The 27,881-nt window shown below is 40.1% G+C and overlaps 3 protein-coding genes and 1 long non-coding RNA gene across 9 annotated transcripts; 2 read left to right on the top strand and 2 right to left on the bottom strand.

Annotated features, from left to right (window-relative positions):
- Window positions 1-1,010: 1,010 nt before the first annotated feature.
- On the top strand, window positions 1,011-3,382 carry LOC135334518 (uncharacterized). Its single transcript, XR_010394310.1, has 3 exons — window positions 1,011-1,180; window positions 1,853-1,964; window positions 2,517-3,382. It is a non-coding gene; the product is annotated as an uncharacterized LOC135334518 (long non-coding RNA).
- A 640-nt stretch (window positions 3,383-4,022) lies between these two features.
- LOC135334495 (uncharacterized) lies at window positions 4,023-15,537 on the bottom strand. Of its 2 annotated transcripts, XM_064529704.1 has the most exons (5): window positions 15,242-15,537; window positions 13,454-14,421; window positions 10,335-10,891; window positions 8,517-8,614; window positions 4,304-4,443 (listed from the first exon to the last, which is right to left on the bottom strand). In XM_064529704.1, exons 1-4 carry the CDS (start codon window positions 15,363-15,365, stop codon window positions 8,590-8,592), a joined length of 1,674 nt encoding a protein of 557 aa, XP_064385774.1. In that variant the 5' UTR covers window positions 15,366-15,537; the 3' UTR covers window positions 4,304-4,443; window positions 8,517-8,589. The 2 variants fall into 2 exon arrangements, with proteins under 2 accessions (XP_064385773.1, XP_064385774.1); XM_064529703.1 differs by lacking the exon at window positions 8,517-8,614 and having other exon boundaries at window positions 4,023-4,443.
- A 4,007-nt stretch (window positions 15,538-19,544) lies between these two features.
- On the top strand, window positions 19,545-23,054 carry LOC135335569 (uncharacterized). Of its 2 annotated transcripts, none has more exons than XM_064531102.1 (5): window positions 19,545-19,773; window positions 21,448-21,589; window positions 21,690-21,898; window positions 22,129-22,278; window positions 22,394-23,054. In XM_064531102.1, exons 1-5 carry the CDS (start codon window positions 19,627-19,629, stop codon window positions 22,553-22,555), a joined length of 810 nt encoding a protein of 269 aa, XP_064387172.1. In that variant the 5' UTR covers window positions 19,545-19,626; the 3' UTR covers window positions 22,556-23,054. The 2 variants fall into 2 exon arrangements, with proteins under 2 accessions (XP_064387172.1, XP_064387173.1); XM_064531103.1 differs by having other exon boundaries at window positions 21,690-21,889; window positions 22,394-23,050.
- A 196-nt stretch (window positions 23,055-23,250) lies between these two features.
- On the bottom strand, window positions 23,251-27,381 carry LOC135334491 (uncharacterized). Of its 4 annotated transcripts, none has more exons than XM_064529698.1 (13): window positions 26,628-27,099; window positions 26,455-26,560; window positions 26,179-26,399; window positions 25,994-26,040; window positions 25,852-25,933; window positions 25,621-25,791; window positions 25,367-25,503; window positions 25,176-25,281; window positions 25,027-25,110; window positions 24,787-24,967; window positions 24,448-24,525; window positions 24,305-24,394; window positions 23,251-23,987 (listed from the first exon to the last, which is right to left on the bottom strand). In XM_064529698.1, exons 2-13 carry the CDS (start codon window positions 26,552-26,554, stop codon window positions 23,365-23,367), a joined length of 1,920 nt encoding a protein of 639 aa, XP_064385768.1. In that variant the 5' UTR covers window positions 26,555-26,560; window positions 26,628-27,099; the 3' UTR covers window positions 23,251-23,364. The 4 variants fall into 4 exon arrangements, with proteins under 4 accessions (XP_064385768.1, XP_064385766.1, XP_064385767.1 ...); XM_064529696.1 differs by having other exon boundaries at window positions 23,257-23,987; window positions 25,852-25,924; window positions 26,628-27,381; XM_064529697.1 differs by lacking the exon at window positions 24,305-24,394 and having other exon boundaries at window positions 23,258-23,987; window positions 26,628-27,380.
- Window positions 27,382-27,881: the final 500 nt, after the last annotated feature.

Here is a 27,881-nt window from a genome sequence, read left to right as displayed (position 1 = left end):
TATGGTAGTTAAACCCCACCCAGTTGCTATGGTACAGACCCCAAGTGGGATATATACATGTGTGTATAGATACAGTTCTAAATTATGTTATTGCTGCTCACGCAAATTTACATTTATAGCTCAGCTCTAGAAGAAGTTTAGTACTCAGTACTAGCTCCCATGGAACTTCGCTATTGTCAGTTAAGTTGCTGTAGCAAGTTGTGCAACGTGCACATGCATTGTGCACAATAATTGCATTGCATATAACTTTTTTTGCCTCCTCTGGACCACAGTAGTTAACACACCAAGGTTGCTAGGAAATTCACCAAGGTTTTTTTCAACCTAGCATTACTATGGGCTATAGCGGGTGCAGGGCTACACTTTTTCCTCAGTTTCCCCACCAGGTTTGGACAATGCCCTCCGAGTGTTTGGGGTGCACAAGGACGTGGCAATGAACTTGGAGCTGTCACAAGGTGGGCGTGGCACCTGTGTGTAGTGCTACAAACTGAAGATTTTTTACTGTTTTTAGGAAACGTTTTCATCCCCGGCCGACCGTATGTGTGGAATGGGTTATACGTGTATTGAATGCCATACGTACGTATCAGCCTGCCTTGATATATACAATTTCTTGAGTAGTTGTGGAAGGCCCTTGACCAAATCTCGTTTTGTCGAAGCAGTCAGGTCTGCACTGGCCACAGCTGGGCTCAATCCGAAGGACTATGCGGGGCATTCCTTTCGTATAGGGGCCGCCACTACAGCCCACTCACGTGGCCTTAATGACTCTACAATTCAGACTTTGGGAAGATGGTCCAGCACTGCGTATTTGGTATATATCATGCAATATAGTTTTGCTTTTGTTCTGTGTAAGTTAGGCAGCTACATAATAACAGGATCGATGCGCCATGGTCGGTGGTTGTTAGCCGGTATAACCACCGCCATACTTGGGGCCTAGTTTAATTAATAGCCACCACTTCAAAAACTCTGGGCATCACTGATATAAAGAAGTGTTGCCAAACTGCTGAGTCCTATATAGTTTGAAGGTAATCCTTTTTTTTCAGAATCAGTTCGTGCTGATGAGTGAAATGGAGTGGTGGTATGTCATGCTACTCACGGTTCCATTCAGACCTGGAACCTAAACAAGTACACCATTGGCCAGCACACCCTCTCCTCCAAGCATGCTGACCTGGGAGCCAAACCCAAGGTGAGAGATACGTAACTAGACACAAGCGTTTTGTTACTAGCATCAGGGTGTCATAATTATAGGATTTGAAGTAGAGGGGAAAATAATTCATGCTTTGAAAAGTCACCAAAAAAATGTTGCTAAAAATGGGTCAACTGTTATTTCAATACCCTGCATGTTAGTATGTAACAATGCCAGCTATGGACACTCAGTCATACAGCTATATAGTACCTCTTCCTTGGATTCATATGTTAGGCGGGGGGGGGAATTGGAGCCTGAGGGGGATATCCCCCCTTTCTCTGTATAACACCCTGAGCATGTACACCGCATATAATTCGGGATTGTTTCATGTATGCGTCTTATTCCTGCATGTTTCTGTAATAGTAATTGCGATCTATAATTATGTCACGCAGCATAACTTCCATTATAATTGTGTTTAGCTGTATTCAGTTTATCTTTCGTTTTTCTAATAATGTACATGTATATATCAATGTTGTGTATCTTCAGTAGAATTTGGCATTGATTTTGCATTCATTCTTATGCTTAATTTCTAGTGGGTGTCTGAGTGTCTTAAACTTAATTGATACAAAGTCCCCTAATTAATGCGTGTACACGCATGTCTACATCAGTACACGAGACTATATCTTTTGTTCTTTCTAAATACTGCCAGTTACCACTGTTATTATTTTGTAGTGTGTGACGATCACCAGTTGTACCTTTGCTGTGGCTGGAATGAGCACTGGCCACATTAAACTGTTCAACATGCAGTCTGGGCTACACAGAGGGGAGTTAGGCCGACCCAGAGGTGGGTGTGGTCTCTTGCTGCTATATAGTTTCTGTTGGGAATGCGTTAACTTTCTCTAATTGCAATGCACCTTACAAAGACTTTAACCGGTGCTAAGTATTCTAACAATTATATGCATGCTTAAAGCTCGCTTTATGGCGTTACCATTTTGACCCCCCCCTATAACGTCACAAGTATTTACTATATGGGCGTGGCCTGGAGATGAACCACACCCATCTAAACAGTCACAGTTCTAAAATAGAGGAGGTTGGCCACGCGTCATCGTTATTCCGTGCCATAGCTAGTGTCCTTTATAAAGAGGTTGTCCTCTAGTGGGAGAGTCTGTTTTTTCAGGTTCCACTGTATCTGATTTCTGTGAGAACTTCCCAAACAAATGGGTAGTTGCAAGCCACGCCCCTTCGTGAGCATGCCTGGACTTGTGGTCAATACTAAACGTCGCAGCCCAAGACCCCTTTCCTAAAGTCATAATGACGCTAAGAAATGCAATTGCAAACTCTCTGTGTTTTGTTATGTTTTTCATCTGTAATGCAACCCCCTCTCACACACCCACAGTGGAACTTGTTCCGTTCATCTCTTGCGAAAAATGCCATGGTCCAGTTGATCCATTGACACCACCATTTAGACGATACTTGAGGACTGGATGCGGAGTAATTGTGCGAATCAACAAATGCAAAAGTCGTTGTTCGATTACGGACCCGGCAGAAGGGAGAGAAATCTCTCTACGCGTACGTAAAATGTTCGGAAAGCTGACTGAGTGAGAGGTCATGTTCAACATTGAGGTGTTTTCAGACACTCCAGTGATGGGACCGTCAAGGTATGCATTGTTTATTCACTCTCTATAACATATGTAATAATAGTTGACAACGTATACTTATACTTATATAAAGCATCATACTACAAAATTTATAATCTACAGTTAGTGCTTCAAATGTTATATGCGAGCATAAAATTATGTGTGTTTGGCCAATTTTAAGGCTCCGGAAAACGTCATGCAATTTTATTTATGCGATTAACTTATTTCCTCAATGAAACTCTGCGATTTCAATGGGGTTGCACCAGGCCTGGACTAAATGCGGATTTAATTGTACGATACAAAATATGTGACATGGTGGCCCCTTGCATAAATGTACAGTACAGATCAAGGGCCCTGAAGGAGAGGTGTGGTTTACAGCCGAAAAACCCGAGGCACTGTACATTAACTAATATGCCCCATCTGATTGATCGCTGTGCTTAGCCATACCGTATAGCGGGTAATTTTCGTGGGGTAAAATATCCGTTATTTTCGTGGGCAGGCTGACCTCCACGAAATTTTAACGTAGGGTGGCTTATCGGAACGTAGGAATGCCGTGCAGCCACGAGACTAAACGAAATTTTTACTCACGAAAACCACCGTTTCTCGAGTTGAACGAATTTTTTACCCCACGAAATTTACCCGTATGCGCGTGACAGATCATTGCACGTGTTAGTCAGACATTTCATCGGAGCATACATGTAGAGCTAGCCAGTTTGGGTTAGCTATTTAGCACGCCGAGTTCTAGTAGCTCAGAACAAGAAGTGTGGATAAATGGATCAGTGAAAATGATCAAGAATTACAAACTGCCTCATTGTACATTGAATGTAGTTAGCTAGCTGAGAGCAAGCGAACTATTAGTTTGTTCTCTCTCTCTGGCTGAAGGGTCTCTCACTTTGGCTGGTGGGTCTCTCTCTACAAAATTTCACGACTAAGCTATCAGGCCTGAACTAGTTTATTGATGGCTGAATTAAGGAATACTCGAGCGTCTTCTCATTTCGGGAAAAGATTATGGGCTATATATAGCCCAAGATATTTTGTCAAAACAGGCCCAAATTGGACTTTGAAGATCATGCTGCCAGCCTCATGCACAACATCATAATGACTGTGTGCCTGATTTTGAATATAGAAATCATAGATTGCATGTCAGAGCAAAATTACATTTTGTCGGATCAAAACATTAACTGGATCGCAACTGACATTTTGACGGTCATGCTAATATTTTTAGCGCGAGCCCTGCACCAGCTAATGCTGTATTTTTCATCATACAAAATTATACTGCATAACTATAATGATCTTGTTACTCTTTTGATGCACTGAATAGTCTTGTACTAAATATAAATACCGATTGATTACTGTGCACATTACTACACTAGCCCTACATAATTTTTTTGTTATAAGTGTGCTCTACCTAATTAATGCACTACTTATCTCTATCAGTTGTTTGATTGCTTATTCCTTCGATACAATGGACGTGGCCAGCTCCCCCACAGACTCGACACGAAGGAGATTCTCCATTATTTTGTTTTCTTCGTTCTGCAATATTTACAATAGGGGGAAGTTGCTTCCTTTTTTTTTCTCGATTTCTCTTCACATGTAGTGTGTGTATTGACTGGACATTTAGGGTTCTTGCAATCATACCATGTGGTCTTGGGAGTTGCTGATTTCTTGCAGATGTTGCATATTTTACTGTATGAGTGAATTGTAAAATAATTATTAGCTATAATTTATACCGTATATATACGGTATCAGGAGTACATGAAGAGGAGTAAGCAACTACTATACACACCATATAAATTCACACTCCTGAGATATTATAGAAGAGCATAGATCTAGATCTACTGATGTCATCTTAGAGAATGCTTAACCTCTCAACTAGATATCTCCCAGGAAGTCTGATGTACAGAACAAGTTGAACATTGTTTCACTTCTACAGTAAACACCTCGCAGTCTACTAGCTTCACCAAACCATCATTGAGATGATATTAAAAACCTGTTTTCTCCCAGGTATAGTTGTGGTACTTCTCTACTTCTTCAGTTAATTATAAATGCTAGATTATTATTTTCAGTGGCAAGCTTTTTGGCGATTTCTACACAGTTGCTTTGCTGTGTTTCTTTTTTACTTTGCTTAGGCATTGTTCATGAGCAGGAATGCACTCCTGGTAAGAGCTATAGCCACATTTTTGCTTTTCTTAGGCTTTGTTGTGCAAGAGCTAGCTATATATAGTTAGCCACATGGACTTGCGCAATGCATGTAATTAACCACACTGTTTTGATTGCGTTTGTAGGCCACTTGAGATGTGGGCGTTTTACACATGTAGTAAAAAAATTGTTCTTTAATTAGTAATTAGAATTAATAACTCGCTGAGATTAGAGGCATGGCTTCCAGTAAGCAGTTAACCCACGAAAATTATTCAATGAAATGTTTTTAGAGGCCATTCCGTATTTAATTTTTTTGTATAAGATTGCTAACCCACGATATTAAGCCCCTCAAAATTTCACGCTATTTATACCGTCTATCGCCAGGAGTGCATGAAAGGGAGTAAGCAACTACTATGCAGCCCATACAAACGTGTTGTTATCTCTTCCACGAAATTAAGTGCCTCGAAAAATACAGTATATATGACAGGCGTAATGCAGCTCTGGAATAATTGGCAATTAGCGATTACACAACAATCATGCTCAGTGCAGTGACCACGTGCCTAAGAACTGGCACACTTACTGTCGGTAGTTACCCGAGGCGCGTGGGCGGCCACGAGCGGAGTAGTCGTTTGATTTGTTTGTTAGTTTGTAATTTCTGAGTCTGCAGCATGGATAGCCTTCCACAACAAGTAATTATGTCACGGTGTGCATGCGCAAGCGGGGTATACGGTAATGTGTTTGTGTGTGTGTGTGTGTTACAGCTGCTCAAATATCAGACTTTCCGGCTATAGGCTTCTAGTCATGTTTTATTGGATTTGCAAAATAATTTTTGGTTCTCGAGTATGCCTAGTTTTACTTTAATACTTCGAATGCCATTGCAACCTTTTGAAAAGTGCGTAACAAAATTTGTTCATGGATTGTTGCTACTCTACTTTAGTAGTTATAGCTCTGCACTAGAACACTAGCTATTGGTAGCGAGCTGCAAGGCTCTGCTGACTGATGCAACAGCCATTAATTAGACGTTTGGCATAATTTGATCCTTTAGCAACAATCATGATCGATCCTTTCCTACTTTTTGAGTTTTCCTGTGATTCTGCCTGCAAAAATGTTCATGATATCATGTGTCTATTAGCAATAGCTAGTTTTACCTTTGACACATCCACCGAGACATCAGTAACCGCGGTGCTTTCATTTTAATAGTGGCAGATTTTGATATTTAAGCCTTTTTGTCAAGCTCAGAAGCTTTTAAAACTTGCACGTTGAGCAAGCTATACACATGTGGCCTTTATTCGAGGCACTTATTTGCAGCTGAAGTGATCCCATACCAGGAACAATGGAAAAGAGTCACTAAAGTAGACAGCTGGAATTGTGACTGGTTTGTTGTCTCAACTATAGCACCGGTGTCATAAAATTTTGGGCCCCCCCCGGGCCTAGAATGTTAACAGTTTAGGCCCCCCAGGGGTCCAAACTGTTAACATTCTAGGCCCCCCACTGTGAGATTAGGCCCCCCTCTTCTGCTATCCTTTTCTGCACAATAGAACGAAGTCAAAGAGATATAATAATATGGTAAGGTTAGCTCTATTAGTTGACAAAGCATCAAAGAGACTGCATGCATGCAAAGACTCTGTATCAAAGTAGCAAAAATGTTTGCATTATTATTCTATCAGCATGGAATTCAAAGTGAAGGAAGATTTACCTTTAAAGTTACTCATGCTTTACCTTTCAAGTTACTCATGCTTTACCTATAAGAGTTAAATTCTTTGATGCAGCTCTGCAATGTTGGATCTGCCTGTAAGACAATCGATGTTGTTGCATATAGCTATCGCCATATTTGCAACTTCGTGCTTACTTTCTCAGCCAAATTTCAGGACAAAAAAGTATAAAGCACACAATTTCAGTGCAAAGACAACAATTCATATCTTCCTCCATGTTTTCCTATACATAGAAGATGTAAATTGTTGTGGGGATGCTCCAATAGCATCACTGGCTCAGCTCTCAAGTAATGTGGAATCATAAATAGAAGTCAAGAGAGAAACTGTTGTATCTATGGTGGAATCACAATAGCAGTTTCCTTGCGGGACAAGGGTAATCTTGGACAGTCCTGACCAATTCGGGACAGTTGGCACCTATGTGCTTCGTGCTGCATGAGGCCTGATTCATAGAATGACATGGTGCAGTGTGATGGCTGTGAGACCAGTGGTATACTACTGCTCATGTATACGTACATGCATGAAATGTGTGTGTGCATGTGAGGAGAGCTGCATTCAGTAACTGGCACTGCTGTCTGCATATTAGACTGTGAAGACCATAGAAGACTGTATTGGTGTATTTTGAGAATGCACTGTCATAATGTTACCACTGTTGCGCTGTTAATGGGGGGCCTAAAATGTTAAAATTCTAGGCCCGGGGGGGCCCAATCTCATGGGGGGCCTAACATTTTATGACATCGGAACCATGCAGGACTCCAGGAGCCATACTTCTCTAAGACTCTAGTCTTCTTTGGTGTGATCCACAGTGAACATATGTGACAGGCTCTGGGAAAACCAGACTATTGGAGCAGAATTTAGTATTGAGCTACAGCTAAATTTATGCCTACAGTATAAAATCTCAAATAAAATATTATTGATGTATAAGTATCTACAGTCCTTCTACTACCTCTCTGTAAAATCTGATGCTCTAAATCCAACTCTTTCCATCGAAACGCTTCGTCCAAACTTTCGCTATTACCTTATTTTTCCTAATTAAGCAATCTTTGAGAGCCGTTTTTCTCGATACTACATTTTACGGCTTTGAGTTTCCAACGCGCATGACTCGGGTATGAAACTAGGTATGTGAACACTAAGCATATCATTGTGTAGGCGATGCGATGCTCTATCACTTGGTACATTAATCACCAAAATTTTAGTCTGCTCCAATAGTCTGGTTTTCCCAGACCCTGTCACATATGTCCCATATATATACCACTACTAAACTCTGTTCTCAAAAATGTTTCAGCATGCCTCCAGTCTGGTTTAGTTTTATTGCTCCTGAGTTGCTGTGCTATAGACAGATCAGTCATACATCACTACATGCACTGCATTATATCACTCCTTTATAATCATGTCACCAGCCAAGGGTTTGCACTTTAGTGCTCTAGTTTTGATAGCTACAGTATTTTGTTAAAAAAAACGCTGAGTTTTCTGTAACATATTCGCTGGCTCAGTATTATGTGATTGCTATTAATTATTCTAGAGCTGCACAGCCTGTCTCTCTGAGAAGTGCTACAAATGAGTAAAATAAAACTGCAATTATAGCTGTGACCACAGGGGGTTTGGGTTTAACCAATGCACAAAACCACTGCGCAATAAGTACGTACAGCGGGTAATTTTCGGTGGTAAAATTTTCGTATGAACTACCCATTCATTTTAAATATTCGTACAACTCGATCAAGATAGTGACGTTAAACTTATTGAATAATTTCGTAGTTTTTGTTTTTGTATGATGCTCTAAAAATATATGAAATTCTACCATACGAAATAGCTCCCCTATAAGGTACTTTAATACGCCCGTGCCCATGCTTAATGTTGTATGTATGCGATTTTTGACCATAATTCTACCTGGGTATCATGCACTGTACAAACCTTGTGATTGGTATTTGTACCGGTGCAGGTTGCACAGAGGGTTGTGATTTGCCTCGACTCTTACCACTCTTATCTAGACTCTCTTTGGCTGTCCTGGTCTGGTCAGTAGGAGGAATTCGAGGTACATATAATTATTTAGAATACACCTAGCCATGATTATGTGTTTTTTTATTTGTGTGCCAAGGATGGACTAGAGGTTAACGTGGTGCACGAGGCAAAGCCGAGTACATTACGTAACCAAGAGCCCATCCGAGTGCACTAGCATTAAAAAACACGTGATCTTGGCTAGGTGTGTAAGGTATTTAGTGCTTTCATGTGATCTATAGCCTATACCATGTGCACAACTGATATTTATCTCACCCTTGTTCTGGAAACAGTTCGCGCTGGACGTCTTTTGCGTTGAAACTGACTTTGAGTAAACGACTAGCGTTTGGCCCCACTGTTAGTGCTAGAGCTGACTAGTCTCTAGCTAACTCTGTTGGAGACTGTTCACTTCTAATTCGCTTGTAACCACTTCTAACATCGAGACACATGGCTGTCGCACGTGAATATCATGTGCAAAAACTGCAATTAAGATCATTGTACGATACCCTCATTAAGCAACCTAGAGACCTGTCCTACACATGAGGGATCTATGTTTTATAGTGTCCCAAAGCCCGAGGGTCGAGGGACACTATAACCATAGATACCGAATGCACATATAGTCTAACTAGTTTAGACTGATTCCTTCATCGGGCTAACTAGAGCTAGAAACACTGCACTATAAAGGGGGCTTGTGCAAACCTTTCTGGAAACCCTCCTCTGAGATCACTTCATGTAAATATGACATTACCATGTATGGCTAAGGGAGGCGGGCTACAATCAGAAATTCTACTCATAATTATGCTTGCACAATAAATGTAATTAACCAGCACATTGTTTTTTTTAGTGTGGTTGTACAGTCACTTGAGATGTGGGCGTTTTACAAACATAGTATGACGAGTCAGACAACAACACATCACATGTTTGTATGGGCTGTACCGTATAGCGGGTATATTTCGAGGGTTGCGGTTTTCGCGGATTGAGCCTCTACCGCGAAAATTTATATCTTTATTGAATAGTAGGCGTGTTCAGTATTATTGACCACACCTATCGACAATAAGAGGTGCCTCACCGTTATAGGCTAGGCCTGGATTCGAGGCTAATGGTGTGGAAGTACAGCTGCATGTTGATGTGCGCATGCGCCAAAAGACTGGAACTCAGACCACGAAAATAATATCCGCGAAATCCTTTGTAATGGTCCATCCGCGAAAATCTTGCATAATGTTGACCTTTGACCGAATTATAAGAATGTGCAATAGTTGGCGCTTCTACTACTTTCAAGCTTAAGTATATAATTCAAATGCTTCACCTATAGTTACAAAGCAGCTGTAGTGGAGGGGGTGGGCAGTTATTTAATATAGGCGGTTCGACGGTGAAGCACGGTATTTGGTATTTATTTATTTCTAGCCCGTTGCTATGTGGTTGCTAAGGTATACGGTGGCTTATAACTGAGAGTTGTATAACTTCATCAAAGAGATTGTAAGAGAAGATCGTGCAGTGCAGCTCTAGAATAATTGGCAATTAGGGATTACATAACAATCAATCACGTGCTGTGATTATTGTCCAGTATAGCCTGCCATGTGTACAGCTTGACCTGTTGAATCGAATGTCTCAATTGGTTTTGTTCTTGTATTGTTATTTTTCATGAAAAGGTACTTAATCCACACTTAGTGTGAATTAAGTTATGTTGCTAATTGGGTGAAGATCATGTGAACAAAACTAAGTTATTTATCTCACCTTGTACCAGCTGCAGGTAGAACCAGTTTGCGTCTGCTTAATGTTCCGTTTGCTGAGGCTGGACTTTCTTTTCTCTTGAGAGGAGTCTCTGTAGTACGAAGTGGCAATGCGTCTGATTTGTTTATGGTATCTCCTGGAGACGTAATTGGCAGAACGTAGTCATAGTGATCAATGTCGTGTAGTAGTTGAATAGCAGGTTCAGTTCCATAAAACTTGTCCTCTTGTTTAGGATTCGCAGGGATAACTTTTATTTGCATTCGTAGTGTCTGTGCCATTGCCTCAGGCAGAATTTTTTCAATATTAGAGGATAAAGGGCCATCCAGTGAACAGAGCGTCTTATACTCTTTCATTGAAGTTGCTCCCAATCTTGAATAGTATAATTTTGAATTTGTCTTCAAGTGTTTAACAAGCCTCTTTCTCAGCTCAGTGGGTGAGTTTTGCTTGTGTTCTAGTGCTTTACTGACGGCTTTAAAGAAGCTGTTGCCGTCATGATCAATTACCTCCCTCCTCTGCAAATTATTTTTTGCGAGTTTTTCTTCTAAACTCGGTGCTGGCACCTGCATGTATAAATTAACTTCATGTGTATAATTATATAGTCTTACCAATTATTTCCCTAAGTTTTTCTTCCAAACTCCTTGCATGCATGTGTGTGTATTGTTTGTACCATGGTTGCAAGACTTTAATGTAATACTACTACTGTATAGAGTGGGAAATTTTCGCGGGTGCAAATTTTCGCTATTTGGCTCCAGAGCCTTCAGCAGAAAAGTTTGTGGGTTCTAATATTCCCCAGGAAACCACACCCACCAGGAGCAAGAGGCATGCTGAGAACGGACTTTTAGTATAGTGTATGAGACATGCATTGTGGACTAGGATCTGAACAAAGTTAGCGAAGAAGCCTGGAGTCTTATGGCTCCTGCATGCGGCGCGGCAAGGAATCAACAACTATACAATCGTAATTCTTCATTTTTCTTGGTACGAGATCACTTCAGAGGAGGTAGGACAGCAGAGGAGGTAGGACAGCTAGGCCTCATTAGGTCGTTAATGAGGGTATCGTACAGGGGTCTTAATTGCATTTTTGCACAAATGATATCAGTGTTTGCTCATGTGCGACAGCCATGTGGCTCTATGTTATAAGTGATTACAAGCGAATTAAAAGTGAACCGTCTCCAACAGAGCTAGCTAGAGATTAGTTTTGGCTGAGTCTACAATATCTATGTCTCAGAAGAGAGATTGTATATCTCTAACAGGCCAAACGCAACAACAACCTCAGAAAAAAACCGTCCAGTAGGCACACTTTGAAACTGACTTTGAGCAAACAACTAGCGTTTGGCCCCACTGTTAGTGCTTAGAGCTGACTAGTCTCTAGCTAACTCTGTTGAAGACTGTTTACTTCTAATTCGCTTGTAACCACTTCTAACATCGAGCCACATGGCTGTGAATATCATGTGCAAAAACGGCGATCAAGATACTTGTACGATACCTCATTAGCGACCAAATGAGACCTGTTTTTCTACCTCCTCTGAGATCACTTCATGTAAATATGACATTACCATGTATGGCAGGCAGGCTACAATCAGAAATTCTACCATGTGCTTGCATATAATACATGTAAGTAACCACACTGTTTTTTGGGTTTTGAGTGCGGTTGTACAGCCACTTGAGATGTGGGCGTTTACACACATAGTACATGCAACTCACAATGTATACTGTGTATGCGTCGTATTATTGATGAGTCAGCAGGATATGCTATATTTAGCCAACCGCCCACTAGGGAATAAAGGCTGTCAAAGTATAAAATGCACGTGCAATATAAATTGTAGTTGCATGCCCTTTTCTCTTCATACACCCTTCGTATGACGAGTCAGACAACAACACGTTTGTATGGGCTGTATATAGTAGTTACGTACCCTTCATGTACTCCTGATGCTATACCGTATACCTCGCTTAAGCGAGCACATGCGCACCGAGGCATAATAACTTGTGTAGAGGCTATCGATGCAGACTCAGATATAGCAAATAACGGACTGCTATACCTGTGGCCGCCCACATGCGCCTCGGGTAAACCTGCTCTATGGCACCTAAAGTCTAGAGTTTGACCTCGAGTTTATAGTTAAATGAAAGCACCGCGGATGCTGATGCCTCAGTGGAGATGCCAAAGCTACTACAGTAGAACCTCGCTAATCTGGACCCCTTTAATCTGAAACCTCGCAAATCCGGACAAAATGGAAAACTGAAAAAGAGGAGGGGCTGTCAGTAGAATAGAGTTCTGCGCATGCGCAATGTAAATTGCTTAGTTGAATCATCAGCAATAATAAACTGCTCAAGACAATGGTCACTGTAAAGAAAACGAAGAGAGAGCTCACAAGACTCACTGTACATGTATTGGGAAGAAAGTTAAGATAAAGACTATTCTAGCTAGCAGCTTCCCTTCTGGCCACAGTAATATCATAATACATGTACAAAAGTGTCTTCGTTAATGATATTCATAATCAATTAATGGCATCTGTTAATCCGGAAATGTCATGTATTCGGATGGGGTCTGGTCCCGCTCTATTTGGATTAGCGAGTACTATCATGATGAACATTTTGCATTGCTGCATGCAGGCAGAGAATCTCCCATGGAAGGGCGGCTAATTCATTAGACTAGCAGGCAGAATCCAGAATCACAGGAGTGGGTAATGATTGACGATGATTGTTGTTAAAAACGATCAATGCCAAAAGTTCAAGTCTAAAATGTATGTCTGCATCAGCAGAGCGTTGCAGCTCTCTTCTCACTCTTGCAGCTACCAATAGCTAAGGAGTAGCAACACTCCGTGAAATAGTTTTGCTATGCACTCTTCTAAAAAGGTATTCCAAAGTAAACGTAACTCGAGAACGAAGCATTATTTTGCAAATACACGAATAAAGAATAAAAAACATGACCTATACTTTGCACTGCATTGACCTTGAGCATCTGTAGCAGTCGACACACACAGGCACACTACTGTATACCTCGCTTGCGCATGTGCACCGAGGCATAGATATAACTCTACCTTAAAGTCTGTTTTCTACTAGACTACTATATTATAATAGTATACTTATATTAAATTTCTTTACTCTGAAATGAATTAAGTGTGTACCTTTTTGTTATACAGCTTTAAACCCTCAGGCGGTTTCACATCGTTTGGATCCAGGGTGACATACGGTGGAAAATTGTAGATATCAACATAATACCTCCAGTTGCTTACGGTATCATCCTCAATGATTTTGGTTCCATTAAACCGTGTTGCTGTGACTACTATTTTACAATGCTGTTCTTTCTTGACAGCTGCAGAGAGAATGCCTGTGATAACTTCACTATGCGGATGATCGTAGCCTCTGTGATTGCCATGACTGATTAAGTAGATGTCTGCATCAAATTCCATGTAAAATGTATGACAACTCAGGTAAGAACCTTCTCCTTTTGTAGTACATGTACTGTTGTTCTTGCTTCCGTGATGAGGCACTTGGAAAACACCAACGGTCTTACGCAGCTTGTCTTTTTCAGACTTTAGTTTGAGTGTGTCAAGGATGATCTCACCATTTGAGTCGCCAGTCAACACCACATCGTAATCGTATGTGCTTCCCGGTATCTGCACAGTTGTCAAAACACTTGTTTCGTTACAATCTCGCTTATCATCATTTTTTTTTATTTCTACAGTCGATTGTTGATGTAGATTTTCTAATACTAGTCCTCGTTCCTTCGGAAACCAGAAATGAGGGCAATCACCTGCATCGTGATCGTGATACCACTCATACGTGGTTTCATTACCAGGTATTTCATCTGTCACATACAAACTTGCAGCCTTGGTGGTTATGATGGGACAGCAGACAGTGAACTTTTCACCCAACTTTCTAATTTCTTCGTTTCCAGTACCTAAAAGTGCATTAATTCCTCCATAATGGTCGGCATCTGGATGAGTATTGACAATCGATTCAAGCTTTATCTGTTGATAGGTGCCATCTGTCGATATTGATATGCAATCGTTCTCGTCCAGAGCTGTTATCAGGTTAGAAAATGTTGATTTTTGTCCTCGGCCACCATCGATCAGCCACTTTTTGGATGACCCTGCATGTGCATGAAAACACGAGAGCTAAAATTGGAATCCAGCAATCATAAAGCCAACTCTTAAGGTTAGGGTCAACCGTTTGCTCATTAATTATTCATGAGCTTGATCTAGTGATCTTTTCCAGCTAGAATGAGCTGGAAGTACAGCTGAAACGCAGTAGTCATTTCATGGCTCGAATAGACATTTTTACTATAAAGCTTAGGTACAGTCTACTGTAGCTTCACTATATGCAGGGCGGCGCGGGTCGAAGAGATATTTCGAAAAAAGGCTACTGAAAGCTCACAAGAGGCTGTTTTCCTTGGCTCTGGCCGCCATTTTAAGTGGAGTTGGTCTACATATTATTATTTTGTGAGAGTTTCTTGGCCTGGAAAGAAAAAAACGCTTCGACCCGCTCTCCAGAATGGTAAGAAGCATCATATAAGAGCAAGAACACAGAGCTAGAAGTGTTTTTGGAAGTTTAAAATGACTACTAGTTTATGTTGTTTCTAGTAACTTGATGATCGCTCAGAGCTTCCACTGGAAAACGTTTTGAAGACTGATACTTGTCATACAGGATGATACACCAATATATTTATCATGTATGTGTTTCAAACTTCTCTCATGGCATTTATAGTTCACAAAAATCATTATAAGAAAATCATGAATATTCATGAGCAAACTATTTACCGTAACCGGGAGTGCTCATGCACATGCATGCACCTCCATTAATAACACACTTCTTTTACGATAGCTTATTGTAAATCTCGATAAACTGTAAATTTATGTAAGAATCACAAAATTTTACATGTATAAGACACAATCATGCAATCACTTAATTACCTTTATCATATTTAACCTCCAGTAATATTGCATCTCCTTGCCCTACATTGATAGGGTGGACTCTAACTGCTATTGGCTTTTTGGAGTCTGCTTTTGAAATTTTGTGGTCTTTTTTGGTAGCCATAATGATGATGATGATTGCGGGGTCACACTACTTTTAGGCCTATATAGCGTGTACTTACGTAGAGATATTAAATTACTGTGTTCTATTTGCTAGCTGTGACATTTATACAGCATGCAGAATAGCCATCACATGATGCATACACCCAATGATTCCCGAGCCACGAATATTTTGTCTGCAGGGTGGCTTCATTTGTGGGTAAATATTGTGGTCAGACATTCAAATGAAAACCACGAATATTTGCCCCACAAAAATTACCCTCTACGGTATTTGTTAGGAAATAGACTATAATAGGAAAATACCCAAGGAAATCACTCTTAACCATAATCATACTTATATGGTCTATGCATGCAATTAAGAGCTGCACGTGTGGCAATGAAACATTCATGACTGACTAGCTACACCTACACACACTCAGGCTTTAAGAGAGCTGCATGTGTGGCAATGAAATATTCATAACTAGCTACACCTACACACATGCACTCAGGTTCATCACCACAGAAAACATTCCACATAATTACTCGTTGGCCATGGTCATGTATAGCAAGGGCGGTGAAAACCAAGCCTATATACGGAAAGCAATTGTTGCTTTACAATTAATGGTCAACATCATTACATGGCTATATCCACGGAAATCAAAATTAATTGTTGAAAGTAGATATATACACGGAGAGTATGCTGTATCCAATTGTCAAGATAACAAGGGTACTGTAATAATTATTATTGTGTTTCATTATACATAGTCAGGTAGCATCGAAATCATTACATGGCTATAATATCCAAGGAAATTAAAATTGCTGCAAGGGTAGATTTGTCTGCCATTTTGCTGGTATTCTTAAGTTGTGAAATCGTTATTCATAGCGTTTATAATTACTCGCAAGTGGTTTTAATGAAGCTTGTACATGTCACGTGTACACGCTCTTGCGATTACTCAGAACTATAATATTATAATAAAACCTAATAAGATCATACTCTGCTTACGTCCTGGTATTGCTGCAATGGGAGGAGGTCCTATATATAGACTCCCTTCATTAGGATCTACGAATCTCTGCCCATTCAATAATTAACCTTGAAGTAAACACTGCTTGCACATGCAAGTCTTATAACAATCACTGTACTCACATTGGTTTCTACCAGCACATTGTTGAAGGCACTTCTGAAATTCTGAGAGTGGATTGAGCTCCCCTAGGTTGAGAATCTTGGACCCCCACCCACTGCGGTAACCGGGAATGTCACTACCTCCTCAGAGGGGAGGAACTTCGGCTGCAGGCCAGGGAGAGTGGGGAGGGAAAGCGGTGCCAATTTCAGAGTTTTTGCTGGCTCCATTGGTTTGTTCCGTTGCTTGATGTTTTGTAGATTAGACCATCTGGACTTTGATAGCATGGATAGAGTTACTTTCTTGAAAACTTTGTCCATTGTTAGTTCATTTTCGTTTCTTGTGGGTGGTTGCCAGAAAGTCACCTGACGGAGAGAGAGCTATGCTGGTGGCCGTCAATTATTCTGAATCTAAAAAGGAATGTTGAGTCAAAGAGAATGCACGCCTTAAAAAAAACATTTTCGATACTGAAAGTATACTGAAAGTACTTCATGCAGAAATCCATAGCAACCAATAGAAAATTGTGACAAATTTCGTAGTATATAAACATTATCCACGAATTGCATGAGTCAAACTAATGACATTGCATGGTCACAAGTACTCAATGAATAGCAAGTAAGCACAAACCCTAACTACGTATCAGGTTATGATCGAGATAATGCACATACGCAGAACAGAGTGTCCTCACCTTCCAGTGGGCAGGTCCCAGGTCCTGACTGACCAGTCCATGGATCGAGGAGGTGACCAGCCATCAACCATCAGGACTAAACGACTGCAATGTGTATGTATGGGAACACAAACTAGCTATCAGTTAGAGGAGCCCTTTATACTTTTAATGAACGTATACCATTGTAAGGAAAAAAGTTGTTTTAAAAGAGGAATGTTCTGTAATAACCATGTGGTATCTAGAGGGGTTTAAAAGGTATTCCTAAGAGCACTCTAGGGACAATACTGTTGAGATGTGATCTTAAAAAGGGACTCTTCTCATAGATATGAGCATGCACAAATATAAGCAAACAGAATCACTATTTGGCAATCACCTCAAATGGAATACAGTTGGGAATTTTCCTTACAATATTCAAGCATTAACTTAATGTATTGTTACTTGAAGACAAAACTGTTTTCTGACGCAGCCAATTAGGCTAAATCTTCTGATTACCGTGCTTATTGATTTAAGGAAACACTTTTAATCGAAGCCAGAGGTTGTTTTTTTGGAGGTTGAAAACTATAACCACACAGCTCCTGAACTGTACCCAACATTTCAAAAGGCAGTGTTTTAATAGAAAGACTCTGCACAGGCGATACTCAGTCACACATGCACAACATTAATGTAAATAAAGAGTCACTTTAGGGCAACTACCTTGAATGGCTGCTTTGAAAGGAAGTGTTAGATTAGATTATTGCGGGCATCAGGAAGAATTGTTCTCATGTACCAATGATTCTGTTGGTTGATCTCTAAACCACCTGACTACCTTTCTGCCACCTGTGTCTACAATGCTCACTTGGAATTAGTCTTGTTTGCAGCACATACAGCTGTTTCAGGAATACATATTCGATCAATATAGGGTAGACTTTAGTCTAATTATTTGCGGTGAGTTCAACCCCGGAAGTTATGTGGTCAATTATGGCCTCATTTAATATGCTTTGTGTGGTGGACACATAAAGCTGGGACTTCTACATGGAGAAGGCTGAATACATATTCGTACACATAGCTGTTCAGGAATACATATTCGATCAATATAGGGTAGATTGAAGTCTATTTGTGTTGAATTCGACCCCCGGAAGTTATGTGGTCAATTATGGCTTCATGTGGTGGACAAGTATGCCAGGGACTTCTACATGGAAAAGGCTAACTTTTAGCTCTACAGCATATAGATAGAAGCACTTTTTAACAAGGAATCCAATGGTATATGAAACTTTGAATTTCATCAAAGTTATGAAGGTCAAACTCAACACAAATAGACTTTAATCAGTGCTTATTCTCAGGTGACAATACAATTAAAATAAGTATACAGTGTAACAACCAAAGAGAGTAGAACTTCTGTTTTTTTACGTTTTTGTGTATATCTTCTAAACTAAATGTGATTGGATCAATTTGAGAGCAGGTACTGAAAGTTCAACTATTGGCGCTTCCAGTGGACCACCACCTGTTACATCATATGACATCATCATTCCAAAATGGCTAGAATATGTGTACATTGGAAAATATGTTAGGCATGAAACTATTTCTCTTGCATTCTTTAAATATCAGTTACTGTAGTTTAATTAAGTGTAATTTACATGTTCTGTTGTAGGTTATTGTGTATTGTTTTCTGTGTAGGTAACTGATTTGAATTAGCTACTATTTTGCTATTTTCTGTTACCTTTGCTGTATGCAAAAAAAAAAAAAACTATCTTATATGTTTGAGTTTTAAGATCTGAAATTTGTTGTGCAAGTACTTCATTACCTTGTGCAACTTTTGAGCTCCAGCGGAAGTGCAGGCTGTTAGTAGGTTCTGAGATACACAGAATTTTGTAAATTTTTAGTAGATCTAGCAAATGTGTTAGGCATTGGTTTATGTCTGATTTTTGAGGAGCATAACACATCTTGATTGTCCTGACAAGTTGTCCTAGCAAAATACGTTTTGTTCTGCCATCAGGTGATATTGATCGGACACTAAATTACCCATGCAATGTCCTTAGTAATCTCTATGCTTTAGGAAAGGTATAAGGCAATGCTTAGCACATAAAATAGAAGCTTATACCTAGTCGTCTTGTACCTCTGCTACATAATTATAGCTATATAAATATCTAGGCCTAGCTCCTCTCGTGCAATGAACAATGACACATGGCTGTTATGAGATCATTATTTTAGTGTGCATGCACATCATAACTATACCTTTGGCCTTCAATCTTTACATGCTAGGACACTATGACCGAGCTAGTTGGGCGTGGCCCACCCTGGACACCCCATTTGCATGGGTCAGCACTGGTTAATAGTAGTCTTATGGTCAGCATTGGCACTGCATGTAGTCAAGGCTGGTTATAGTCAGATCACTTGACCTATGAACTCAAGATATACCACATGCACACGGTTAAGGGGTTTGCACTGCACTGCACTACTCACTGGACTGGACAACGCAGCTGGTTGGTACAAGGTGGAGAGTAGTGCTAGTGATCAGTAGAATCATGACTTCCCGAACAGTGATCACAATATCCCAGAGAGAATTTCTTGTGAGGAAATTTGAAGAAGGGATGCACAGTTGTGGACAGAACACTCTGAATGCTCGACAAGCTGCTGCTACTGCGACTGGCTTGACATTAAATACTATAAACGTGAGATTGACCTGTCAACATTGGTATCAGGATGATGTATACATGCAGTCTCTAAAATTGAGTCTGGTCGTGCTATATATGCGATATGCTCTAGTCGGTATGATATAGTCAGGCTAGTCACTGTGTGCACATTGCTAGTCGGCTAGTCTGTATGTACGTTGCTTAGTAACAGTATTGATCATAGTCAACTGGTTAGTTACCTTGTAGACTGACGTCACGTGACCAAAATTGCAGAAAGCGCAATGCTTTCTTGGCATATATGCGCATTCTGCTAAACTGTTTTAGGATCTTTTTTGAACATAAGCAGTCACTTAGAGATGTAGAGAGTATTAAATTTTGTATATGTAGAAAGTAATTGTGTATAGGATTAGCACAATCATATTTAGGAAAGGTTGAAGATCGGGATAAGTTGTAACAGTTATGTCGACTTTTTAAGGAATCTTGAGCTTGCTTGTGGCTTTACCTTGGACGCCTTAGACTTCTTTTTAGGTATGCGGTCCATATCTGATACCTATACGTTAAAAATGTACATTGTCACTAACAAGCTGTCATCAAATACATGCATTTGTAATTAAACTTCGTCTAGCCCCTATATACAATTAATTTCTAGCTATACAAATACTCTCTACATCTCTTACCGTCTGCTTATGCCCAAAAAAGATCCTAAAAAATTGCCAAGTAAGCATTGCGCTTTGGACAGCAATTTTGGTAACGTGACCAGTTAATTGCATTTTACCTCTGCCTTTCTACTAGCATTTGCGTGAGAGTTGAGTAAATTACCAGTATATTGATCGTAGAGTCAACATAGTTTATTATCAAGGGTTAATAAATAGAAGAGGGCATGCAACAGCTTGCGAGCAAAAACTGTAAGTGCATGAGCGGTGGAATTTACTGGAAAAGTACAAACTACTTCTGATTTTGTGTAAAGTACATGTGCAGATAGCTATAGAATGCAGTTTTGCTCGCACATTAAACTAATAGTGAGTTGCATGCCCTCTTCTCTTTATCAGCCCTTGCAGCTAATTAAGGTACAGATATTTTCACAGTTCACCCTGTACACATCACCTGCTGTAAAGACTAGCAGTATTGATTGTAGTCAAGCATTGGTTACTTTTAGGCTGTAGCCTGACACATGTAGCTACTACTTGGTAGTAGCATTGATTGCAGTCAATATTGGTTATGTGTATACACACTGCCTTAGTATTATATGGACTTTAATTGGTAGTAGTATTTGTAACATGTACATGCAGTCGGTATTGGTTACACATGAGATGGCTTTAGCTTTGTCCAATTATTTAGTCTGGGATCATTAATTAGTGTGTGTGTGTGTGTGTGTGTGTGTGTGCGTGCGTGCGTGCGTGCGTGCGTGCGTGCGTGCGTGCGTGCGTGCGTGCCTGTGTGTGTGTGTGTGTGTGTGTGTGTGTGTGTGTGTGTGTGTGTGCGTGCGTGTGCGCGTGTGCGTGTGTGTGTGTGTGCGCATGTGTGTGTGTGTGCGTGTGTGCGCGCATGCATGTGTGTGTGTGTGTGTGCGTGCGTGTGTGCGCGCATGTGTGTGTGTGTGTGTGTACATGTGTGTACATGTGTGTGTGTGTGTGTGTGTGTGTGTGTGTGTGTGTGTGTGCGTACAGCAACATACACACTACCAAAACTAAATACGCACATGCATACATGCAGTATTGGATAAACAAGAAACGGCACACCAGCTCTCATTGTGACACTGTTCCTCGTGCTAGAACTAAAAAGCTGTCCACACGTAGGAAATTAAGGCAGGCCTCTGGCTTTAATGTCTTCAGTAAAGAGTTTCACAAACAACAAGGTACGTAGATTTTATGGTGGATCGTTTATTTTAATGACATGCATGCCGTATATAAAGTTGTGTATTCACTCACTATTCAGCAAATGCACGATTATATTAGATCTCAAAGGGAAGACTCTCTCAGATAAATCAAAATTGATGGCACAAGCTTGGAGAAAAATCAGCACTGCTGATAAGGAAAAGTACAATGCAGTAGCAAACGATATTGAGGGTAGCAATGAGGAGGAGGATGAGGAGGAACTAACGCCGGAAAAGAAGAGGCAGCTCATTGTTCGGGTTGCTAAGAGACATCAGGGAGATGTAGGTGTTGTGAGTACTGTATGTGCACGTAGACGGCACATATAATATTGTATCTTATCACCTAAAATTAATTTTGTGAACATAATTATATTATGATGTTGCGACAGGTCCAATTTATGCGAGCTAAGGAAATAATTACTTTTACTATGAGGTGTGCTTATAAATGATATAATGCCTATAATGTAGACAACACACTAAACCCTAACATGTGGCTATATTTACCTTGTGCACTTATACAGGCCAATCTGCTGCAATCACTTGGTTGTGAGATGGCTACAATGATGTTTGTTGATAAAAAGGTTTTAAGTGTGGGAACCACAGATGGGAAAAAATTTCTTCAATCTCACCCTGCAATCCTGTCATCCTTCAGCTCCTATACTTTCTGTATGGTAAGGCTTTATAAGTAAATGTAATGTAGATACCATTAATTATTTGATTATGTAAAACTGATTGCTTTGGGTGCACGACAAACTGTACACCTCGTTTCTCTAATTATTACTACAGATGACCTGTCCAAGAAACAATTTGCTACCCCAGCCACTGCAGCCTCGTCAAGTACAACCAGTCTCAACACAAATTCCAGCTCATTCAATGTTACCTCAACTAACGCAAACCCAATCAACACCACCTCATCTACTACATCCAAAGCTGTTATTTCCACTGTGAAGAAATCAACCACTAAAGCTACAACCAAAGCAGCACCTTCTGGAATCTTGTCCAATCAAGCTATTTCTAACACTGATACCGTCAGTACGATTTTTATGAAAGGCAGAGATGGAAGTATTGTTGCGACAGGTACAGTGCTTCCTGGTGTACATAAAACCATTCATGGTCGTCCTTGCCAAAAAGATTGTGAAACGCTTTCCGTTGTGGATGTTGTACAAGTTGGTGCTGAAGCTTGGTTTGAAGATGCTTTTTTGGGGAAAATAAATTGAGCACAGGGATCATCGTGGAATGGCCGAGCAGTATGATATCAAACGTAGCTGATGTCTCCCCACTTCATACAAGAACTAATCGCAAACGTAAATAACCAGCTGACTATAAAACTACTATGATAATTGTTATAATTATTGTTTATACAATTGTAATAGGAATGGTAAAGGTTTCCTTCCATTTTATTCGCGATTCTATATTCTCTCTATCTTGTGTACTATATACGTAAGTAAGATTACGTTATTATTGTTTGTATGTACGTATATAATTATGTATGTTACAATTGTATGTATGACATAGATAATAATTTATGTCCGAGTTTAGGACTATATATATAATTGTCAAAACTATATGCAGTTCATATTCATATAATGTTGTCACTTATAATTATAATATAATTATGCATGCGCGCGGTTGACTTATAATAGCCTTGACTTCAATTTATAAAAGGCATTGATGTTTAAATAATGACTGCCTATAGCTAATTAATTAAAGTGTGATTAATAAATTATTAATTAAAGTACATAAAAAAAGATAAGTGTTCAATTGTCCACGTCAGAATCATCATCACTACTACTGTCTGTACAAATAATATCAGTAACGGAAGGGTAATCATGTTCATGAATTTGACAATTGTAAAAAAATGAACCATCTGGACCTAATAAGCTCGTATCAGGTAGCTCTACAGTATGATACTGGTTAACTGTTCTGGAAAACGTAATTAAATAAGATTCGCAAAGTAATAATCTTCGGTGCAAAAGGTTAAGGCAACCTTTCTGAAACAGAGACAGACTATCAGATGTGGCGATATCCTGTATATGACGACTTATTACGGAATGCTCGTATTTCAGGTTGTTGGCAACAGTATTAATTTCTTCCATTATCATCTTCACTTCTTCCGTTGCCCTTTCCTTCATATTACACGCTCTCACAACTTTTATCCACAAATGGATGGGAATGGTACAATTTCCAGCCGACGCGACCTCCAACGTAGACAATTCTTCCAAATTGGAAACTGTATCCCAATTCAAATTGGCTGGCAGATGGTATGCTACTCCTTCAAATTGATCATGCCGCATACCATTAAATCTGCTCACTGTTCGTTTCAGCGTACTCGTACTTGATGATATCTTCTTTGCAAGGCGTGCAGCAATCGATTGACCATCTGTAACAAAGTACATAGATCATGTTAGCATGCATACATACTACAATCTGATTGGCTAAAGGTAGTGTTCTATCCAACTTAGAAAATCATGTAGATCCAAATCTGATTGGCTAGAGAATCATGGTTGCTATAATAAAAAATGATCTAAAATTAATGCTTAGACACTAGCTGTTTAGGAAGTTTCCACATAATTTAGAAGCCCTCAGGGCTAGTAGAACCCTCACTACGTTCGGGATACTATACAACCAGCTCTTTGGGCTTCTAAATCATAACTATTATTTATATAATTACATGATTGTGCTGACTAGCATTCTTACCAGCGTATCTCGCTTTGGTAGATATTAAAAACCTACGCTCGCGAGCAATGTGAAGGATGTTCTGAAAGGTTTTGTGACGTTGCCCGAAACCAGTCAAAGTGTCATCACAATTTTGATACAATCATCTGATGATTAATGCTCACTCAGATCAGTTTGACTCCTTGCGAACAGCCCGTGTTGTTGTTTCTGCAATTGTTCAGCTGATGACTCCGTCAGTGTACCTGAAGGTGCAATATAAAAGTGCACAAAATTCACAAACTTTATTCTTGACTACGTCTAACCATTTGACTCATTGATTATAGCTTTGATAAGTCCTCTGTTGCACTATGTTGAGTGTTTTGGGCGTTCTTCAGCCTTTTGACTAACGATGCCCCTACGTATACAAGAGTTAGCACTTTTTTTTCCTTTATGCAAAGCATACATAGGTGCATACCAACTAGTGCTGAGAGCTAATATTAAGGTAGCCCTAACAAAAAACAAACCTAGATTAAGACGTACTCTTGATGCATAATGTAATAGAGCTGAGGTAAGGACATCAATGCGATGAGATGGTCGCATTTCTTTGGTGGATTTAGCAAATCTTCTTAGATATGACCACAGTCTCTCCATAGCTTCACCATCAGTAATTCCGCATCCAATTAGGACTCTAGGTGAATATGTCAGCTACATGTATAATACAACAGTAAGTTATTAACACACAGCTTTGGCATCTTTCTTCTTACCTGACAGAATGCACAATGCCCATAGACATGAAAAATTGGCACTCCTAATGTTGTCTTTTCTAACATGTCAAGATGTCCACGATTCTGGAGAAGTAATCAAATATGAGTGCGTACTAATTAAGATTAGATCTGACTATTGAGACACAAACCTTCAGATGAGTTTCGAGTAAGCAGGCAATATCATACAGTAACAACAGACACTTGTCACCCTTGTTTTGGTGTGCCTTCTTTAGCAGGTACACAGGATATGCTAGTCTAGATAATTAAGATACAGAATACCTTAATTTTTAACAATGCACCATGTATGCTCTTTTTGAAAACCTTAATTTTACGTACATACCTTTCTCCATGCTTCATATTCAGAAATCTCTGGGGAAACTCATGACGACAGATGCTTCCAAACACGGCAGTTTCATCTAGAGCTGCGTACCTTGATTTGGAGCGCAAAGTGTCTCCAGCGAGGAACTCATGACACCCCTAATGCCAGGATAAAATTAACTGAGTGAAATGTGCTAAAAGTCTATTTAATTACATCCAAATTGTATAGCGCAGGTTTTCACACTTGACCAATTAAGTATAACGCTAAAACCTTACCTTGTCGATTATCTGGCCAAATGTATCATAATCAGCAACAAACTCATCTACTGCTTGCTGTTCCTCAAAAAATACACCAGAGAAGAGTGGTGGTCGAACACTAACACCAGCAGACTTTTTCCGACATAGTCCAAATACACCATCCATGGATATAATTTGAGTTCCATTGCTCTGCAGGTAAAAGGTAAGTATAGGCTGCCAGAGTCTAATTGCTATAACAAAACCACAAACCTGAGGACAGGCAGGGCAGATAGCTGTAGTGTTCAAGTCAGGAGACAAAAATAGAAGACAGTCGAGTTGATATCTGTGGAACCTGCATGAATGTTAATGTCAATATGTCGTATTATGTTCTTTCACAATTAATATACCCTACCTATATTCTTCAAATGCATCAATCATGACAGGATAGATCTTCCGGAGCTATAGAAGAATAAACAGATTAAAACAACTGACAATTAAAAGTGTGTACCTCAAGCGATTGCTGACGCATGCAACATGTACACCTCATCAGTGCGCAACAATTAATGTATAATTATAACCGACATCAAATTCACATACTTGTTTGCTGATATCTCTTCCAATTTTGTGTTCAAGAGAACGACAAAAAGCATCGACACCAATACACCCTTCCAGCAAAAGTGACTCCATCCATAGTAGCAGATCCTGATGAAATGCTAGGGTGGGAGTTGCTGGTGTCGCTGGCCACATATTATGCCGCACAAGAGTAACAGCCTCAGGCTCACACTTGCAGAAGGTTACGCACACACAATGCTGGAAACCTGTAAGTCATTGGATTCTTAGATACAGGCTATATCAGTGTAGTTAAACAAATACCTTTAGGATCAAGACAAACAACTTCTTTTATGTAAGTTGTACAGCAACAATGAAGTGCTGGAAAGATTCTCGACTGCTTGAAATAGTATGGGTGAAGCATTCCATTCTGTAAAATCAGATCGCATGCATTTAATAATCACAAATGTACAGCAGTATGTTTGATTAGTGCATACTTTCCAGAGAAAAGGTCGATGAAAAATATTTGTCAGAGAGTGTACTGAGTCCACATGGTTGGCACAGTAGTATGCCTGTGGTCCACAATCCCGGCAAATTGCAACAGCAGGTTCTTCACACTCGGCACACACAGAACAAGGGGAAGGAATTCCGGTTTCTACACTGGCACGTAGCAACTGGACACGCACTTCAGCCCAGTTGTCAGCAGCCTTCTGCTGTCGCTTCTCATAAGCACTTGAGCTCACCGTGTCTGGAAAAGTGGTGTCATCCTGCCCCGAGCTCTCTGGATCATGATCATACCACTCACTACTGATTAATACATCTGGAGAGTCGCCACTGATAACATCAGTAGGCCTGCTCGCTCCATGTACATCTACTTCTTCAGCTTCATTTTTATCACTGGAGAGGAACCTAGTACTGCTGGAAGAATTAACAGAAGAGGATTCTGGCACAGCAGACAAAGAGACATGGAGAGAGACTTTTTATGCACAGCACGACGTTTTGAAGGAGATACTTCAAAGTAGGAGATAGATTGAGACTTAGGCTTCACACTTATCCTTCTCTTGCTCATGGCCGGCCAGCTAGCTAGCTAGCTAGCTATAGAATATATAGATCTAGATCTACCTGAGCTAGCTCAGTGCACATAGATAAAAGAGCTCGCTACTTTAGATTAAACTCGGTATAGACTATAGTCAATAGTCACTACTGCATGCTTTGCAGCTTACATGCTGACCTTAAGACTACTATTATCCAGTGCTAACCATGCGAACCCCCTGCCCTGGACACCCCATTCGCATGGGTCAGCACTGGTTAATAGTACATGTAGTCTTATGGTCAGCATTGGCACTGCATGTAGTCAAGGCTGGTTATAGTCAGATCACTTGACCTATGAACTCAAGATATACCACATGCACACGGTTTACACTGCACTGCACTAGACTGGACAACACAGCTGGTTGGTACAAGGTGGAGAGTAGTGCTAGTGATCAGTAGAATCATGACTTCCCGAACAGTGATCACAATATCCCAGAGAGAATTTCTTGTGAGGAAATTTGAAGAAGGGATGCACAGTTGTGGACAGAACACTCTGAATGCTCGACAAGCTGCTGCTACTGAGACTGGCTTGACATTAAATACTATAAACGTGAGATTGACCTGTCAACATTGGGATGATGTATACATGCAGTCTCTAAAATTGAGTCTGGTCGTGCTATATGCGATATGCTCTATAGTCAGTATGATATAGTCAGGCT

Source organism: Halichondria panicea, chromosome 4 (assembly GCF_963675165.1).
Source record: "Halichondria panicea chromosome 4, odHalPani1.1, whole genome shotgun sequence".
Lineage (NCBI taxonomy): Eukaryota > Metazoa > Porifera > Demospongiae > Suberitida > Halichondriidae > Halichondria > Halichondria panicea.
Note: the sequence above shows the minus strand (reverse complement) of the source record. Positions and strands in the feature narration are given on the sequence as shown.

What these genes read in the sequence shown, in the direction of transcription:
- LOC135334495 (XM_064529703.1), bottom strand. Translation starts at nt 15,365, where the DNA reads ATGGCTACCAAAAAAGACCACAAAATTTCAAAAGCAGACTCCAAAAAG. An exon ending in GGAGGTTAAATATGATAAAG is followed by an intron (nt 14,422 to 15,241) that starts GTAATTAAGTGA and finishes ATGCACATGCAG; the next exon opens with GGTCATCCAAAAAGTGGCTG. An exon ending in CTACCTGCAGCTGGTACAAG is followed by an intron (nt 4,444 to 10,334) that starts GTGAGATAAATA and finishes TCACTCATACAG; the next exon opens with TAAAATATGCAACATCTGCA.
- LOC135335569 (XM_064531102.1), top strand. Translation starts at nt 19,627, where the DNA reads ATGACTTCCCGAACAGTGATCACAATATCCCAGAGAGAATTTCTTGTG. An exon ending in AGAGTTTCACAAACAACAAG is followed by an intron (nt 21,590 to 21,689) that starts GTACGTAGATTT and finishes CGATTATATTAG; the next exon opens with ATCTCAAAGGGAAGACTCTC. An exon ending in ATCAGGGAGATGTAGGTGTT is followed by an intron (nt 21,899 to 22,128) that starts GTGAGTACTGTA and finishes GCACTTATACAG; the next exon opens with GCCAATCTGCTGCAATCACT.
- LOC135334491 (XM_064529698.1), bottom strand. Translation starts at nt 26,554, where the DNA reads ATGCTTCACCCATACTATTTCAAGCAGTCGAGAATCTTTCCAGCACTT. An exon ending in GAAGAGATATCAGCAAACAA is followed by an intron (nt 26,041 to 26,178) that starts GTATGTGAATTT and finishes ATTCTTCTATAG; the next exon opens with CTCCGGAAGATCTATCCTGT. An exon ending in GATGCATTTGAAGAATATAG is followed by an intron (nt 25,934 to 25,993) that starts GTAGGGTATATT and finishes ACATTCATGCAG; the next exon opens with GTTCCACAGATATCAACTCG.